We start from the raw sequence: 18,973 nt of genomic DNA, 5'->3' as shown, positions 1-18,973 counted from the left end.
ATGTAGTAAGCAATTAAATCCACTAAGAAAATATTTTAGCATCTTTGTAGACAGACTTACAGTATGTCACAAAAATTACATACATAGTGCATTACACATACAGACACACAACATGTCACAGGCATTAAATACGTAGTGCATTACACATACAGACACACAACATGTCACAAACATTAAATACATAGTGCATTACACATACAGACACACAACATGTCACAGGCATTACATACATAGTGCATTACACATACAGACACACAACATGTCACAAACATTAAATACATAGTGCATTACACATACAGACACACAACATGTCACAAACATTACATACATAGTGCATTACACATACAGACACACAACATGTCACAGGCATTAAATACATAGTGCATTACACATACAGACATACGAGGGGGCAGTAATGGCCAAACTCAATATGTTTGAATTGATTATGCCCCCATACTCAAACACATTAGTGTATGTCGTCATTGAGGGTTCAGAGTTAGCATGAATGCACCACAACTCACAGTTACCTCTGTTATATATCTATCTATCTATTTATCTATCTATAGGCTAGATAACCATTTATTTGTTTCTGTGTCATACATCTACCATAAATTTGCGAGTCAATGAGATTAATCTCTGTTGCTTCACAGCTCCACCTCAACTTCAGTGTCTCCATCTTCCTGTAAAGTACACTGGTAAAGGACAAAAAGGACCAAACGCACTAACTGAGGCTCAATTTGACCGTACATCATTTGACCACACATGGTGGAACGTACATAGTGGACCGTATAGGATTGTGAGGACCGGTGGTTCAACCCGAGTGAACCGTGGTCCAGTGAACCGTGGTCCCACCCTATGGGCAAGACTGGTAAGAGCACCGTGGACCTCAACTCCCCGACAGAGGTCAAACAGGCAGTCCCATTCGAGGTCATGGAGACGGTGGCGCCACCAGATGGCGAGGAGAAGGAGGAAGTACTCCCTGACAGGGGCTCCTGGAAGGGCAAGTTTGACTTCCTGTTGTCATGCGTGGGCTACGCCATCGGCCTGGGTAACGTCTGGAGGTTCCCTTACCTGTGCGGCAAGAATGGAGGAGGTAAGATAAACTATACGGGGAGGGAGGCCATTTTGTGCCTGGAGAGCCAAAACAGTGTCTGGTAGAAATCATTGTTACAGGCTTTGAAATAGTGAGATTTCAAGGGGTGCCTGAAGAGGCAGGAGGAAAACTACACATTTCAAAATATCATCAGTATAAAGCACAACCTATTACAATTCATGGGAGTGCACTATTTGATAAACTAACACAGTGTGCAAATTTTATGTTGTTGTTGAAGAAACATGCTATTTAATATTGTGGGGGTCCAGTGTCCGCATTTGCTTTAATGTGAACTATGGGACTTGCAGGATGTGTAAAATGACATGGAAAATGAACAGGCATTGTAAAAAAGGGAGCTTTCAATGAGTACATTTGGCTATCCATATTATAATTTTTTTGCAACCTGAGTGAGAGTAAATCTAAACATGTCATTAAAACCCACTGCATGGAATTTACCATGATGATTATTTAATGACCGACCTTGATATGTATTGATGAGGCTATTGTTAATAATGAAATTGCCATTAGGAAACATCTATATTTCATCACAATGTACTGTACACTGTGCTAGTATGCGGCATCATCTTTATGGACTATTGAGGTCACTTTCTGTGTTAGTGAGCAAATAATTACAAATACATTTTTCATGAGGACTAGATACATAACATCAACCGTGTTAGTGTTCACAGAAACGTTCTTTTTTGTAAAAGTGACAGTGTTTTTCGAGGTTAAACATCCTTAAAGTGTAACGAATACCACCTTTCTATTAGGTTACATTGGTTTTTGAAATGAGCACCTTTCCAGCATTGTAAAATCAAATAAATCACAGAGTTGATATTTTCTATTTTTAACATCAGTAACTTTGTGAAGTGAGCAGAGATTAGATGCAACACCTTTAGATACGGTACTTCTGACAGGTATTTAATAATTGACAGATTGATTTTACTGTCATGTATTATTTTTTGCATTTTACACTTGAGAGGAACTGATGTAGTGCAGTGTTCCCCAAACTCAGTCCTCGGGACCCCAAGGGGGGCCCGTTTTGGTTCTTGCCCCAGTACTACACAGCTGATTCAAATAATCAACTAATCATCAAGATTTAATTATTTGAATCAGCTGTGTAGTGCTGGGGCAAAAAACGAAACATGCACGCTTGGGGTCCCAAGGACCGAGTTTGGGAAACACTGATGTAATGTATTGATACAGTATTGCACAGTCCCCTTGTTTTCATGCATAGTTCATTCTATTGATTTCTGTAGACGTCATATATTTCACTAGTTCCACCATACATCAGGGATCAGGTCTATTTGTAAGCATCTGCGTATGTTACTGTCTGTGTCCTACATCCAACTTCTCCTTTGGAGATCAATCAAGTGTTTTGAATTGAATTCAATATGGATATCCATTTAACCCTTGCAGGACTGTGCTTGTTTTGCACAGCAGCGTGTCCCTGTGTAGGGAGTTGACACTTGATATAGAAATTGTGAGTTTGGTTGTGTGCTCTGGATGATTTGTCAGCCAAGTTTACCGTGAAACCTGAATGGGTCATGTGATCCCACTGGGCACACAGCGGTTGAATCAGCATGGTTTCCACATCATTTCAATGAAATAACATTGAACCAACGTGGAATAGACGCTGAATAGATAGGATAGACTGCTAGTTTGTTAATCACATGTGATGAAGCTGATGTCCAAATCACACACTTCTGAAATCCCCTATCTGTAACGATGTGCGCTGAGAGTCAGGAAGCAAGTTCTGGGAGTGTTTTAATAAATAAACACAACATAATACAAAACACGAACAACGCACAGACATGAAACAGAAATAATGACGCCTGGGGTTGGAACCAAAGGGAGTGACATACTATATAGGGCAGGTAATCAAGGAAGTGATGGAGTCCAGGTGAGTCTGACGATGCGCAGGTGCGCGTAACGATGGTGACAGGTATGCGCCATAACAAGCAGCCTTGTGACCTAGAGGCTGGAGAGGGAACACACGTGACACTATCCATAAATCCACTATCTAAAACTGATTGAATACTGGCCAATTAGTGTCTTAAAACCACATCCGAGTCTCAATCCTTCAACCTTCTCTCGAGGTGTGCACTTGCACAACGCTCATGGTAAAAACTACAGGAGCCTGCCGAGGGGAGAACGTCTCATAATAATGGCCGGAACAGAACTAATGGAATGGCATCAAACACATGGAAACCATGGAAACCATGTGTTTGATGCATTTGATTCCATTCCACCTATTCCACTCCAGCTATTACCACAAGCCCGTCCTCCCCAATTAAGGTGCCACCAACCTCCTGTGGTTAAAAGCTGTCTCCAGCGCAGGAGGTTGTTGGCACCTTAATTGGGGAGGACGGGCTTGTGGTAATAGCTGGAGTGGAATAGGGGGAATGGAATCAAATTAATCAAACAAATGGTGTCCTTTTGCACCTTCCTTGCCATTATTATGAGCCGTCCTCCCCTCAGCAGCCTCCTGTGGCTCCAGACAATGCTTACACCAATCCCATGCTTTTAAAATCCATGATGGTAAGTGTGCAAGTGCACAAGTTAGAGAAGGATTGAGAATGGGGATGCAGACCGTAAGTAAAAGTGTAAACACAGATGAAAGAGGATATCTTTGGTGTACATGTGAAACACACTTCCTGTTCTGTCACACTGTGCCCTGGTCCGGTGACAGGGGCTTTCCTGATCCCGTACTTTCTCACCCTGGTGTTTGCTGGCATACCTCTGTTCCTGTTGGAGACGTCACTGGGCCAGTTCACCTCGGTGGGGGGGCTGGGGGTATGGACCAAACTAATGCCTATGATGAAAGGTGAGATATGTTGAAAATCCCCCCACATATTGACAGATAGTCTAGGTAGGTGATTGATTGTTTGATTACATTAATTAGACAATTAAAGAATGCATGTACATACAAATGCAACACATGCAAAATCTTTGAGGAGTCAAGCTCATTGTAGTTCATATAAAAATCCAACAGAATAGATATACACATATCCCAAAGACAAATAATAGTTAGCTACAGCAGTTCCTAGTTAGTTAACTAATTGTTTGTTAATACTGACCTGTACCTCTCCCTCCCCTACAGGGGTTGGTCTGGCCTCAGTGGTGCTCTCCTTCTGGCTCAACATCTACTACATTATCATCATCGCCTGGGCCCTCTACTACCTCTTCAACTCCTTCAGAGCGGTAGGTGACATCACCACACTACATTATCATCATCGCCTGGGCCCTCTACTACCTCTTCAGCTCCTTCAGAGCGGTAGGTGACATCACCACACTACATTATCATTGCCTGGGCCCTCTACTACCACTTCAACTCCTTCAGAGCGGTAGGTGACATCACCACACTACATTATCATTGCCTGGGCCCTCTACTACCTCTTCAACTCCTTCAGAGCGGTAGGTGACATCACCACACTACATTATCATCATTGCCTTGGCCCTCTACTACCACTTCAACTCCTTCAGAGAGGTAGGTGACATCACCACACTACATTATCATCATCGCCTGGGCCCTCTACTACCTCTTCAACTCCTTCAGAGAGGTAGGTGACATCACCACACTACATTATCATCGCCTGGGTCCTCTACTACCGCTTCAACTCCTTCAGAGAGGTAGGTGACATAACCACACTACATTATCATCATTGCCTGGGCCCTCTACTACCGTTTCAACTGCTTCAGAGAGGTAGGTGACATCACCACACTACATTATCATCATCGCCTGGGCCCTCTACTACTGCTTCAACTCCTTCAGAGGTAGGTGACATCACCACACTACATTATCATCATCGCCTGGGCCCTCTACTACCGCTTCAACTCCATCAGAGCGGTAGGTGACATCACCACACTACATTATCATCATCGCCTGGGCCCTCTACTACCTCTTCAACTCCTTCAGAGCGGTAGGTGACATCACCACATTACATTATCATCATCGCCTGGGCCCTCTACTACCTCTTCAACTGCTTCAGAGCGGTAGGTGACATCACCACACTACATTATCATCATCGCCTGGGCCCTCTACTACCTCTTCAACTGTACAGTGAAATGCTTGCTTGCTAACTCTCCTCAACAATGCAGGAAAATATCTGTCCCAGATCTGTTCCTGCTGTCTTGCCAACTTTTACATGTTTTATTTATTTCACCTTTATTTAACCAGGTAGGCCAGTTGAGAACAAGTTCTGATTTACAACTGCGACCTGGCCAAGAAAAATCTATGTACAGGGTGTGCAAATGTAGAAGAGTAGGGAGGTAGGCAATAAATAGGCCATAGAGGTGAAAATAATTACAATTTAGCATTAACACTGGAGTGATGGATGTGCAGATGATGATGTGCAAGTAGAGATACTGGGGTGCAAAAGAGAAAGAAGATAAATAACAATATGGGGATGAGGTAGTTGGGTGTGCTATTTACAGATTGGCTGTGTACAGGTACAGTGATTGGTAAGCTGCTCTGACAGCTGATGCTTAAAGTTAGAGAGGGAGATATAAGACTCCAGCTTCAGTGATTTTGGCAATTCGTTCCACTCATTGGCAGCAGAGAACTGGAAGGAAAGGCGGCCAAAGGGGGTGTTGGCTTTGGGGATGACCAGTGAGATATACCTGCTGGAGCGCGTGCTACGGGTGGGTGTTGCTATAGTGACCAGTGAGCTGAGATAAGGCGGGGCTTTACCTAGCATAGACTTATAGATTACCTGGAGCCAGTGGGTTTAGCAACGAATATGTGGTGAGGGCCAGCCAACGAGAGTGTACAGGTCGCAGTGGTGGGTAGTATATGGGGCTTCAGTGACAAAACGGATGGCACTGTGATTGACTACATCCAATTTGCTGAGTAGAGTGTTGGAGGCTATTTTGTAAATGACATCGCCGAAGTCAAGGATAGGTAGGATAGTCAGTTTTACGAGGGTATGTTTGGCAGCATGAGTGAAGGAGGCTTTGTTGCTAAATAGGAAGCCGATTCTAGATTTAATTTTGGATTGGAGATGCTTAACGTGAGTCTGGAAGGAGAGTTTACAGTCTAACCAGACACCTAGGTATTTACCTAGGTATTTATAGTTGCCCACATATTCTAACTTCAACGGTCATTGACTCCTATGGTCATAGTGTAACGGTCGTCATAGTCGTTCCTCAGACGAGGAGGAGCATGGATCGGACCAACACGCAGAGTGGGTCGTGCTCATGCTAATTTATTAAATCGAAACGGAACACTAACATGAAACAAAATAAAAAAATGAATACAACCGACAACAGTCCCGTGTGGCACGAATACAAACACGGAAACAAACACCCACAACACACACGTGAAACCCAGGCTGCCTAAGTATGATTCTCAATCAGGGACAACGATTGACAGCTGCCTCTGATTGAGAATCATACCCGGCCGAACACAAACATCCCAACATAGAAAATCACACATAGACAAACCCACCCAACTCACGCCCTGACCAACTAAATAAATACAAGACAAAAGAAAACAGGTCAGGAACGTGACACATAGCCTGGTTCCAGATCTGTTTGTGCTCTGTTGCCGACTCAGCAGGAAGCACAAACAAATCTGGAACCAGGCTATGGAATAAGCAGTAAATAAATGGAATAGTTTATTGTCCTTCAAGGAGTATATTCTTTGCTGTGACTTCATTGCTTAACTATGTGACCTGACCAGAAATCAGTGTGGGTTGAATACGTTATAGACTATAACTATCAAATGCTCTAAGAAATACGCAGGCCTTAGTCAGACTTAATCAATAGAGTTACTGAGTAGTTAACTTAATAGTGTTCTCACTCCTGTTGTTCACTGGCTGTTCATTTTGTTCCACACAAAGACCTGAGACAGAGTTATTACATCTGTACAGACAATCTCCATCACCACTCTTCTCACAACAGACAGGAGCACAAAGAGATGGGTCAGGAGTGTGTGGGGAGAGAGAAAAAGAGAGGCAGTTGGAGGTAGAGAGAGAAAGAGAGATGGAGAGGGAGAGGGAGGGAGACAGGAGAGAGAGAGGAGACATCACTGAAATGAAGCAGACAATCTGAGACACTAAGAGCTTTCCACTCAGAAGTGGTGAAGAAATACATATATGATGATAATGATGACCTGAGAACAGGAAATAAAATGGTTCTAAGCACAGTGTGCCCGAGACTCCATTACGGGTTCTTTCATCTCGGTTAACTGAGATGTCATTTGGTCAGATACGTAGTCCGTCCACGGGAGATTGGTGTTTTTAGTGGTTTGTAGTTTTTACATATAGCTTACAGTAACATAAATGAATGAAAATGCTATTATGTTCTTTGACCTTACCTAAGACCTTCATAAATATAACCAAAGGATTGATTGCAGCAATAGTGCAGCAATTAGACAAGGTGGAAAGACCTTTAGTTTCTACATGACAATGAAAACCCTGAACCCATTGACTTCAATTCAAATTACTCTATTTTCTTGAGGGAGCTTCTTGTGTGGAATGGCTCCTATGACAAACTAACAGCACATACAAATAAATACAAGCAGGCAGTAGAGGACAGGACAAAGGTGACACAAGTTACTCACTCCATCATAAAACATCAGATTCCTACCATAATAGTCTCCTGTACCAGCCAGCTCTGAGCCTGGGGAGGAGGCTACTACCATACATCATTGATTACTACCCGACTGTATGAGTTAAATAGCTCTCTGCTCTCCAATGTTCTCCTTTATGCAATGGACAATGCTAATGCATGTTGGTGCCAATCTTATGTCTGTCTGTCTGTCTTTCTGTTTCCCCCCTCAACTCCTTGTTCTCGTCTCTTTCTGTCTTCCTGTTTGTCTCTTTGGATGACACAATGACACCCCCTCTCTCCTTTCTTTCTCCCCCTCTGTCTCTCCATCTCTCTCCATCCATCCCTGTCTCTATCTCTCTGTAGGATTTGCCGTGGGAGGGTTGTGATAACCCGTGGAACACAGAGAAATGTTTCTCCAACTACAGTTTGACAGACACCACCAACCTCACCAGCGCCGTCACTGAGTTCTGGGAGTACGTCAAATCATTTATTTTAACACTTGAATTGTGGGGTTTCTAATGGTTTTTCATTTTTACATCTAGCCTACATTAATCTAAAATAATGAAAACGCTATTATGTTCTTTGAAAAAAAAAATATATATATACTAATGACCTTCATAAATATAACCAAATGATTGTTTTTCCGATAGCATACATGAAATGTATTTATTAGACTGTTAGGTTGTTGACATCCAAAAGACACGTCATTGGCTGGAAGTGGGGTCCCTGGAGTCCAGGCATTTCTAGTGTTAAACTTCTATAATTGTTCACTGAGTCGTGTGAAAAGCATGGGGTCAAAGGTGGAACATACGTGTGTGTATATTAAATGTGTGTGTGGTTGACCTGAGAGTGTGCATAACTGTTTGTTTGTGTGTGGCCTGTCTGTCTGTATGTGTGCGTGTGATCATGTGTGTGTATAACCTGTCCGAAAGTATGTGTGTGATCCAGGTGTGTGTGACTGCACTGACCGGTGTGTGTGTGTGACTGCACTGACCGGTATGTGTGTGTGTCCGCCAGGCGGAACATGCACCAGATGTCCAGTGGTCTGGAGGAGCCTGGTGAGGTGCGCTGGCCCCTGGCTGGAACTCTGGCTCTGTCCTGGATCCTGGTCTACTTCTCTATCTGGAAAGGAGTGGAGTGGACAGGGAAGGTCAGGCCTGCTCTTATTATTACTCTCTCTCTTTCATGTCTCTTTCTCTCTCTCTTTTTCTGTCTTGGTGCTTTCGTCTCGGTCTCCTTATGTCTGGGTGTCTCCTCTCTCTCTCTGGCACTCCATCTGGCACATCTCCATCTCTCTCTCTCTCTCTCTCTCTCTCTCTCTCTCTCTCTCTCTCTCTCTCTGGCAAAAGATATTTAATGAAAACTCTCGTCACCTGTAAGACACATCAACCACAATACAATTGATAGAACGGCTAAATCCATTTCAGCAACATCATATACTAAAGTTCAACCCTGATACATGCAGCAGGCCACAGCCTCCTTCCATGACGGTAACCTAGCAAAAAAAAATGCATTAACAACTTTGTCGAGTTAGGGGGTGTTAAATTAACGCTCACTTTTAAGAAAATAAATGTATGAGCAAGGAACACATCTTCGCATTCTGCTCCGAGGGTAATTGGAATTTAATGTGAACTGCATAAAGCAGAAAATTAACTCCCCCAAGGCCCTGGCCTTGATGGAATTTACCAATTAAACACAATCATTATTTGACAAAGTGCAAAGCACGTTCACAGATCTCTGTCAGGAGAGGAAGGCGAGCAGGAAGTAAAATGTTTCAGTCCCTAGTGGGGAATGTTTCAGTCTGCTCATGTACCATTGAGGCTGGAAGTTCACCCTCATTTGTTTTTTTTTGTTAGTCAACTACCCACCTTTTCACTCCTCACCAACACACCATGTCTGTTATTCAGGTGGTCTATTTCTCTGTCCCCTGTCTGTTATTCAGGTGGTCTATTTCTCTGTCCCCTATCTGTTATTCCGGTGGTCTATTTCTCTGTCCCCTATCTGTTATTCAGGTGGTCTATTTCTCTGTCCCCTATCTGTTATTCAGGTGGTCTATTTCTCTGTCCCCTATCTGTTGTTCCGGTGGTCTATTTCTCTGTCCCCTATCTGTTATTCAGGTGGTCTATTTCTCTGTCCCCTATCTGTTAGTCAGGTGGTCTATTTCTCTGTCCCCTATCTGTTATTCAGGTGGTCTATTTCTCTGTCCCCTATCTGTTGTTCCGGTGGTCTATTTCTCTGTCCCCTATCTGTTATTCAGGTGGTCTATTTCTCTGTCCCCTATCTGTTATTCAGGTGGTCTATTTCTCTGTCCCCTATCTGTTAGTCAGGTGGTCTATTTCTCTGTCCCCTATCTGTTATTCAGGTGGTCTATTTCTCTGTCCCCTATCTGTTATTCACGTGGTCTATTTCTCTGTCCCCTATCTGTTAGTCAGGTGGTCTATTTCTCTGTCCCCTATCTGTTATTCAGGTGGTCTATTTCTCTGTCCCCTATCTGTTATTCAGGTGGTCTATTTCTCTGTCCCCTATCTGTTAGTCAGGTGGTCTATTTCTCTGTCCCCTATCTGTTATTCAGGTGGTCTATTTCTCTGTCCCCTATCTGTTATTCAGGTGGTCTATTTCTCTGCCACGTACCCCTACCTCATGCTGTTCATCCTGTTTTTTCGTGGGGTCACTCTCCCCGGGGCCAAGGAGGGCATTCTTTTCTACATCACCCCCGACTTCAACAAACTCCTCAAGTCTGAGGTACGGTGGCCCCTAAGAGTCACACACTCACAGACCATATGTCTATGCACACACTGAAATGTCAACAGGAAAAATAAGATATGTTTAATGTCTTGAAAAGTGAAAACTGTCCTTAAATAATGTGTGTGTGTTTGTCTGACTACTCCCCAGGTGTGGCTGGACGCTGCCACTCAGATCTTCTTCTCCTATGGACTGGGTCTGGGTTCGCTCATCGCCTTGGGAAGCTACAACTCCTTCAACAACGATGTGTACAGGTAAGCTACCCCCACAGCCTCTCCTTTATGCCTTATGCCCCTGTTAGTGACCCACTGGTTTCAAACCTGGGTCTCATGTGTGCATCAAGAATTTTCTCAGGGAGCTAACGCACATCTTCAGGTAAGGCTCATCAAACCACCTCTGTTACATGTTAAAAACCTAGATGATGGAACCATTCTATTTGCTTTGATTCTATACTTCTGGGTTCCACTCCCTCTTTCCTCTATTTGCTTTAATTTGTTCTGTCCTTTTTCTTGTTTCTTTCTTCTGTGGTGTTCCATTATGGTGTCCTGTCTACTTACCAATACCAAACATGGGTTGTGTTTTTCTCTCCTGTCAGGGACTCCCTCATCGTGTGCTGTATAAACTCCTTCACCAGCATGTTTGCGGGCTTCGTCATCTTCTCCATTGTGGGCTTCATGTCGTACATCACCAAGAAGCCTGTCCAGGAGCTAGCTGCCTCCGGTACAGTGCAGTTAGCTCCCTACTGCAACATTCACTGTTATTGACGTCGGAGTCTGCTGTTCCTGATTAACACCACAGAGTCAAACCGAGTTGTACGGACCTGGTCTAATTACACATCCAGTATAGTTTCTGAAACAGTGCTGGAAAGGACAATGTCTAAATAAAATATAGAGGGTGTTCAGACTCTTTAGCAGGGGAGTCAAACTCATTCCACGGAGGACCTAGTGTCTGTGGGTTTTTGGGTTTTCCTTTCAATGAAGACCTAGACAACCAAGTGAGGCGAGGTCATTACTAATTAGTGACATTAATTCATCAATCAAGTACAAGAGAGGAGTGAAAACCTACAGACACTCAGCCCTCCATGGAATGAGTTTGACACGTGAACTATAGTGTCATTGTGTCACTGGTTATCTTCTTCTTGATACAGTAAAAGTAATGAATTGATTAATGCCACTGATTGGCCACAGACTCCACTCAACTTGTGCCCAAGGGCCTGAATTAGTCGCTGATTAGAGGGGAAGAATTAAAATCAGCAGCACTTCTTCTGACATAAGATAAAAGGGGTAATAGTGATCCTAATCAACTCATCAATTGATGCCAAGTAAATGATTGGTTTCTTAGATAAATGTAAGATACAATACAGGATGGAAGTAAAACATACACTTTTTATTCAACAGAAGAGATTTCATATGGTACAATAATTATCATGGTGTGCATTAATGTGTCCATTTGAGGTGTGCAGTGAAGTGTGATTATGCAATGTGGGCTGAGGCTCAATGATGTGGTTTGGGGTCTAACTTAAGGCCTAGACTTAGCTCACTGTGATTGGTGTGGTGTCTAACTCAAGGCCCAGGCTTGGCGTTCTTGGCCTACCCCCAGGCCGTGACTCAGCTGCCCATGTCCTCCCTGTGGGCCATCCTGTTCTTCTCCATGCTGATGATGCTGGGGCTAGACAGCCAGGTGAGGATCCCACCTAGAGTCACCTGACACCCAGATAACTAGCAAGGGAAGAGAGGTGTTAGTGGTGAGAACCAGACAGACAACAGACAAGCCAACATTACAGCAGAACAAAGAGAATAACAGAACGGCAGGTAGATATGTTACAAGTGGCTTGTTGCTACTGAGTAGACGTTACATAGAATTACCACTGTTATTTTCATTTTCAACAGAAGCGTGCAGGTGACCCTGCAGAAGTTGGCAGCCTGTTAGAGTTCTCTGGTGCAAGACCTGAGTGAACCAACGTGTGTGTGTTAACCTGTGTGCTCTGCCTGTAGTTCTGTACCGTGGAGGGCTTCGTCACAGCTCTGATGGATGAGTTCCCCATGGTGCTGAGGAAGAGGAAGAAGGTCTTTATCCTCGGCATCTGTCTAATCTCCTTCCTCATCGGCTTTTCCAACATTACACAGGTAACACAGTGTGTGTGTGTGTGTGTGTGTGTGTTTGTGTGTGTGTGTGTGTGTGTTGAGCCTTTGAACAATCCTCTATGGCTGCGATGCTTCCCCAGGGTGGTCTGTACGTCTTCAAGCTGTTTGATTACTACTCTGCCAGCGGGATGTGCCTCCTCTTCCTCGTCTTCTTCGAAACCATCTCGATTTCCTGGTTCTATGGTAGGACACAGTAAGCTTCTATACCATTAGGAAAATATAGGATCTATCATTGTTGTTTTCTACAAGCATACATCCTGTTTAAACATGATTCATGTGTATGTCTACAGTTAATACTAATAATACAGTCTCTTTACATACACAAGAAAACCAGAAGGATCAACAGTTATAAAATCACATCATAAAATAAGTATAAGTACCCTAAACATGATGACAGACTGACCATGGAGAACCCTAAACATGATGACAGACTGACCATGGAGAACCCTAAACATGATGACAGACTGACCATGGAGAACCCTAAACATGATGACAGACTGACCATGGAGAACCCTAAACATGATGACAGACTGACCATGGAGAACACTAAACATGATGACAGACTGACCATGGAGAACCCTAAACATGATGACAGACTGACCATGGAGAACACTAAACATGATGACAGACTGACCATGGGGAACCCTAAACATGATGACAGACTGACCATGGACAACCCTAAACATGATGACAGACTAACCATGGAGAACACTAAACATGATGACATATGCAGTTGAGGTCGGAAGTTTACATAAACTGAGTTTAAATGTATTTGGCTAAGGTGTATCACAATTCCTGACATTTAATCCTCGTAAGAATTCACTGTCTTAGGTCAGTTAGGATCAACACTTTATTTTAAGAATGTGAAATGTCAGAATAATAGTAGAGAGAATTATTTATTTCAGCTTTTTTTTTTTCATCACATTCCCAGTGCGTCAGAAGTTTACTTACACTCAATTTGTATTTGGTAGCATTGCCTTTAAATTGTTTAACTTGGGTCAAACGTTTCAGGTAGCCTTCCACAAGCTTCCCACAATAAGCTGGGTGAATTTTGGCCCATTCCTCCTGACAGAGCTGGTGTAACTGAGTCAGGTTTGTAGGCATCCTTGCTCGCACACGCTTTTCAGTTCTGCCCACAAATGTTCTATAGGATTGAGGTCAGGGCTTTGTGATGGCCCGTCCAATACCTTGACTTTGTTGTCCTTAAGCCATTTTGCCACAACTTTGGAAGTATGCTTGAGTCAATGTCCATTTGGAAGACCCATTTGCGACCAAGCTTTAACTTCCTGACTGATGTCTTGCCTCATGATGCCATCTATTTTGGGAAGTGCACCAGTCTCTCCTGCAGCAAAGCACCCCCACAACATGATGCTGCCACCCCCGGGATGGTGTTCTTCGACTTGCAAGTGTCCCCCTTTTTCCTCCAAACATAACGATGGTCATTATGACCAAAGAGTTTTATTTTTGTTTCATCAGACCAGAGGACATTTCTCCAAAAAGTACGATCTTTGTCCCCATGTGCAGTTGCAAACCGTAGTCTGGCTTTTTTATGGTGGTTTTGAAACAGTGGCTTCTTCCTTGCTGAGCGGCTTTTCAGGTTATGTCGATATAGGACTCGTTTTACTGTGGATATAGATACTTTTGTACCTGTTTCCTCCAGCATCTTCACAAGGCCCTTTGCTGTTGTTCTGGGATTGATTTGCACTTTTCGCACCAAAGTACGTTCATCTCTAGGAGACAGAACGCGTCTCCTTCCTGAACATTATGACAGGTGCATGGTCCCATGGTGTTTAAACTTGCGTACTATTGCTTGTACAGATGAACTTGGTACCTTTAGGTGTTTGGAAATTGCTCCCAAGGATGAACCAGACTTGTGTAGGTCTACAATTTTTTTCTGAGGTCTTGGCTGATTTATTTTGATTTTCCCATGATGCCAAGCAAAGATACACTGAGTTTGAAGGTAGGCCTTGAAATACATCCACAGGTACACCTCCAATTGACTCAAATGATGTCAATTGGCCTATCAGAAGCTTCTAAAGACATTACATCATTTTCTGTAATTTTCCAAGCTGTTTAAAGGCACAGTCAACTTAGTGTATGTAAACTTCTGACCCACTGGAATTGTGATACATTGAATTATAAGTGAAATAATCTGTCTGTAAACAATTGTTGGAAAAATGACTTGTGTCATGCACAAAGTAGATGTCCTAACCAACTTGCCAAACCTACAGTTGGTGGAGTGGTTGAAAAACTAGTTTTAATGACTCCAACCTAAGTGTATGTAAACTTCCGACTTCAACTGTACATTTAGAAATAACACATATGGAATCATGTATTAACCAAAAAAGTGTTAAACAAATCAAAATATATTTTTTAAGTGTGTCTTGAATTCTAAATAAATCACTGACAGTGTCACCAGCAAAGAGCCCCCACACCATTGTACCTCCTCCTCCATGCTTCACGGTGGGAACCACACATGCGGAGATCATCCGTTCATCTACTCTGCGTCTCACAAAGACACAGTGGTTGGAACCAAAAATAAAAAATTTGGACTCATCACACCAAAGGACAGATTTCCACCGGTCTAATGCCCATTGCTCGTGTTTCTTGGCCCTAGCAAGTCTCTTCTTATTATTGTTGTCCTTTAGTAGTGGTTTCTTTGCAGCAATTCAATCATGAAGGCCCGATTCACACAGTCTCCTCTGAACAGTTGATGTTGAGATGGGTCTGTTACTTGAACTCTGTGAAGCCTTTATTTGGACTATAATCTGAGGTGCAGTTAACTCTTACGAAGTCATCCTCTGAAGCAGAGGTAACTCTGGGTCTTCCTTTCCTGTGGCGGTCCTCATGAGAGCCAGTTTCATCATAGCGCTTGATGGTTTTTGTGACTGCACTTGAAGAAATGTTCAATGTTCTCGATATATCCCGGATTGACTGACCTTCATGTCTTAAAGTAATGATGGGCTGTAATTTTTCTTGGCTTATTTGAGCTGCTCTTGCCATAATATGGACTTGGTCTTTTACCAAATAGGGCTATCTTCTGTATACCACCCCTACCTTGTCACAACACAACTGATTGGCTCAAACGCATTAAGAAGGAAAGAAATTCCACAAATGTACTTGTAACAAGGCATACCTGTAATTGAAATTCATTCCAGGTGACTACCTCATGAAGCTGGTTGAGAGAATACCAAGAGTGTGCAAAGCTGTCATCAAGGCAGCTTTGCACACTACTTTATATTTGAGATTCTACTTTGAAGAATCTCAAATATAAAATATATTTTGATTTAACACCTTTTTGATTACTACATGTGTTATTTCATAGCTTTGATGTCTTCACTATTATTCTACCATGTAGAACATTTAAAAAAATAAAGACAATGACTTCTTGTGTCCAAACTTTTGACTGGTACTGTATATATACATACAGTACATATCTTTTAAAAATATATTTTCCTTTATTATTTTCCACTAACCCTGTCATGCTAAGTTGACCACGTTTCTTGATGAGGGAGTTGGGGCTCATGAGCATGATCTCAGTATTGTTGTAATTTAGTTTTAAAAAGTTATTGCTTATCCAAGTTTTCACTTCACTGAGTAAGTCAACAACAGCTGGCTGCCTAGCTAACTCAAAGCACATCAACAGTCCCACTTGGGACAGATAACATTTGGGCTGTCTTGACATATAACCTATAAATCGTCACCTTGTGTAGTTTGTTCAATGCGCTCTCTCGCTCTGTCTTAGGAGCTGATAAGTTCTATGGGGACATTGAAGAGATGATTGGCTATCGGCCCTGCGGCTGGTGGAAGCTCTGCTGGAAGTTCTTCACTCCAGCAATCTGCCTGGTAACTGCCATTTCCATTCAGGCTTCTCATTGGTTTTCAATGTGTTTAAATCCTCAGGGAAATCCTACTTAACCCTGTATCTCAGAAACACTGGTTACGTCCCAAATGGCATCCTATTTCCTATATAGTGCATAATGTATACATTTTTCTCAGCATCCAGGAATTTTGTACAGATCCTTGAAACATGGGGACGTGCATTATCATGTTGAAAGATGAGGTGATGGCGGGTGATGAATGGCACGACAATGGGCCTCAGGATATCGTCACGGTATCTCTGTGCATTCAAATTGCCATAGACAAAATGTAATTGTGTTCATTGTCCGTAGCTTGTGCCTGCCCATATTATAACCCCACCGCCACCATGGAGCACTCTGTTCACAACGTTGACATCAGCAAACCGCTCACCCACTAGACGCCATATACATGGTCTGCGGTTGTGAGGCCGGTTGGACATACTGCCAAATTGTCTAAAAAAACTTTGGTAGAGAAATTATCATTCAATTCTCTAGCAACAGCTCTGTTAGACATTCCTGCAGTCAGCATGCCAATTGCACGCTCCCTTAAAACTTGCAACATCTGTGGCGTTGTGTTGTGTGACAAAGCTGCACATTTTAGTGGCCTTTTATTGTCCCCAGCACAAGATGCACCTGTGTAATGATCATGCTGTTTAATCAGCTTCTTGATATGCCACACCTTTCAGGTGGATGGATTATCTTGGCAAAGGAGAAATGCTCACTAACAGGCATGTAAACAAATTTGTCTACAAAATGTTAGGGAAATATGCTTTTTGTGTGTATGGAAAGTTCCTGCGTTCAGCTCATGAAACATGGGAGCAACACTTTGCATGTTGCATATATATTTTTGTTCAGTATACGTGTATTTTATTTTAATGGATTTTCTTTTACCATTTAGTACGAAACAAAATCACACACAAAACAATACAAAAAACACAGCTGCCAGACATATGAAGTGAAGTATTGCTTAAGTAAGAAATGGGACAATAGAACAACACTATGACAGTTACAACACTACTCAGTGTTCACAATCAGTCTCTGTCCAGATTAAATCTGTGGAGGAGTTAGTCCTGAGAAAAGGCATGTAGTGCATGAAGTTTTCACAGTGGCCCATAGGGCTGTATCAACATGGGAAGATCAATGTTCTAGACACATCTATGGGATGCTATCGTTATTCTGACTGTGATGGAGTACTGCGCTCCCCTACTCAGTTAATCACTTACTAACTGGCCCAACTTAACCTATTTGGCTGAACTTATGCTATCTGGCCGGCTGGCCGAACATGTCCTACCTGTCCGGGCTGACTTGTGCTGTCTGGCCAACTTATCCTATCTGACTGGCTGGCCAAACTTGTCCAGGCTGATTTGTCTTACCTGACTGGCCAGATAGGACAAGAGATTGTCCCATCTGGCCGGCTTGTTTTATCTGGCCAGCCGTCAAACTTGTCCTATCTGGCCGGCATGCCGACTTGTCCCATTTTGTCAGCTTGTCCTATCTCGCCGGTCGGTGTTTTGTTTTTGAGTTTATTTATTTTTACAGGGACAGTGCACATTAATCAACGTTTCAGTAGAAGTGCCGGTTTTAGCCTGCCGGCTAATTTTCAACCGCAGTCCCTGGTCAGGTTATTATTGGGAGGTCTGGTATACATCTACGATGTAGTCGGCCTGGAGCATCACCGATTACCTCACCTAATGCAAATGTTTCTGTGTGTGCAGGGAGTGTTTACCTTCAGTGCCATTGAGATGACCCCCCTGACCTTGGGGAAGTACGTGTACCCGGCGTGGGGGCAGGGGATTGGCTGGGTCATGTCTCTGTCATCCATGGTTCTTGTGCCGGGCTATGTCATCTACATGTTCTGCACCTCCAAGGGCGGCATCAAACAGGTACACAGTCAACCAGCAGATCCCACTGTGCTCCATATCCTTCCCTTTGGCCCTAAGCCCTCCATAATAGCATGTCTGTAGGGTCTGGATAGGTAGATGCTTGCACCATATTGTTTCCACTATACAAATATACTGCAAATATCGAGGGTTGGGGCTAAGGGGAAGGGGTAGAGAGAGATTGGGGATCGCCTTGACATCTCTACCTCTCTCAGGCTAAGAGGAAGGGGTTGAGAGAGATTGGGGACCGGCTAGACATCTACCTCTCTCATGCTAAGGGGAAGGGGTAGAGACAGATTGGGGATCGCCTTGACATCTCTACCTCTCTCATGCTAAGGGGAAGGGGTAGAGACAGATTGGGGACCGGCTAGACATCTCTACCTCTCTCATGCTAAGGGGAAGGGGTAGAGACAGATTGGGGACCGGCTAGACATCTCTACCTCTCTCATGCTAAGGGGAAGGGGTAGAGACAGATTGGGGACCGGCTAGACATCTCTACCTCTCTCAGGCTAAGAGGAAGGGGTTGAGAGAGATTGGGGACCGGCTAGACATCTACCTCTCTCATGCTAAGGGGAAGGGGTAGAGACAGATTGGGGACCGGCTAGACATCTACCTCTCTCATGCTACGGGGAAGGGGTAGAGACAGATTGGGGACTGGCTAGACATCTCTACCTCTCTCAGTTGTTCTTTCTTTCTGGT

General features: G+C 43.4%; 1 protein-coding gene across 1 annotated transcript in view; it reads left to right on the top strand.

Moving 5' to 3' along the window:
* Positions 1-18,973, top strand: part of LOC139533283 (uncharacterized) — a 54,265-nt gene that overhangs the window by 33,028 nt on the left and 2,264 nt on the right. Inside the window, exons 21-33 of the mRNA XM_071331352.1 lie at positions 793-1,093; positions 3,786-3,920; positions 4,197-4,297; positions 8,012-8,121; positions 8,666-8,798; positions 10,256-10,390; positions 10,541-10,644; positions 10,986-11,110; positions 11,958-12,070; positions 12,385-12,516; positions 12,615-12,717; positions 16,280-16,380; positions 18,110-18,277. Coding sequence (XP_071187453.1) covers positions 793-1,093; positions 3,786-3,920; positions 4,197-4,297; positions 8,012-8,121; positions 8,666-8,798; positions 10,256-10,390; positions 10,541-10,644; positions 10,986-11,110; positions 11,958-12,070; positions 12,385-12,516; positions 12,615-12,717; positions 16,280-16,380; positions 18,110-18,277 — 1,761 coding nt within the window. The remainder of the gene's footprint in view (positions 1-792; positions 1,094-3,785; positions 3,921-4,196; positions 4,298-8,011; positions 8,122-8,665; positions 8,799-10,255; positions 10,391-10,540; positions 10,645-10,985; positions 11,111-11,957; positions 12,071-12,384; positions 12,517-12,614; positions 12,718-16,279; positions 16,381-18,109; positions 18,278-18,973) is intronic.

The sequence above is a fragment of the Salvelinus alpinus genome, chromosome 11 (assembly GCF_045679555.1).
Source record: "Salvelinus alpinus chromosome 11, SLU_Salpinus.1, whole genome shotgun sequence".
Taxonomy (NCBI): Eukaryota; Metazoa; Chordata; class Actinopteri; order Salmoniformes; family Salmonidae; genus Salvelinus; species Salvelinus alpinus.
This window is presented reverse-complemented; position numbering and strand designations above follow the sequence as displayed.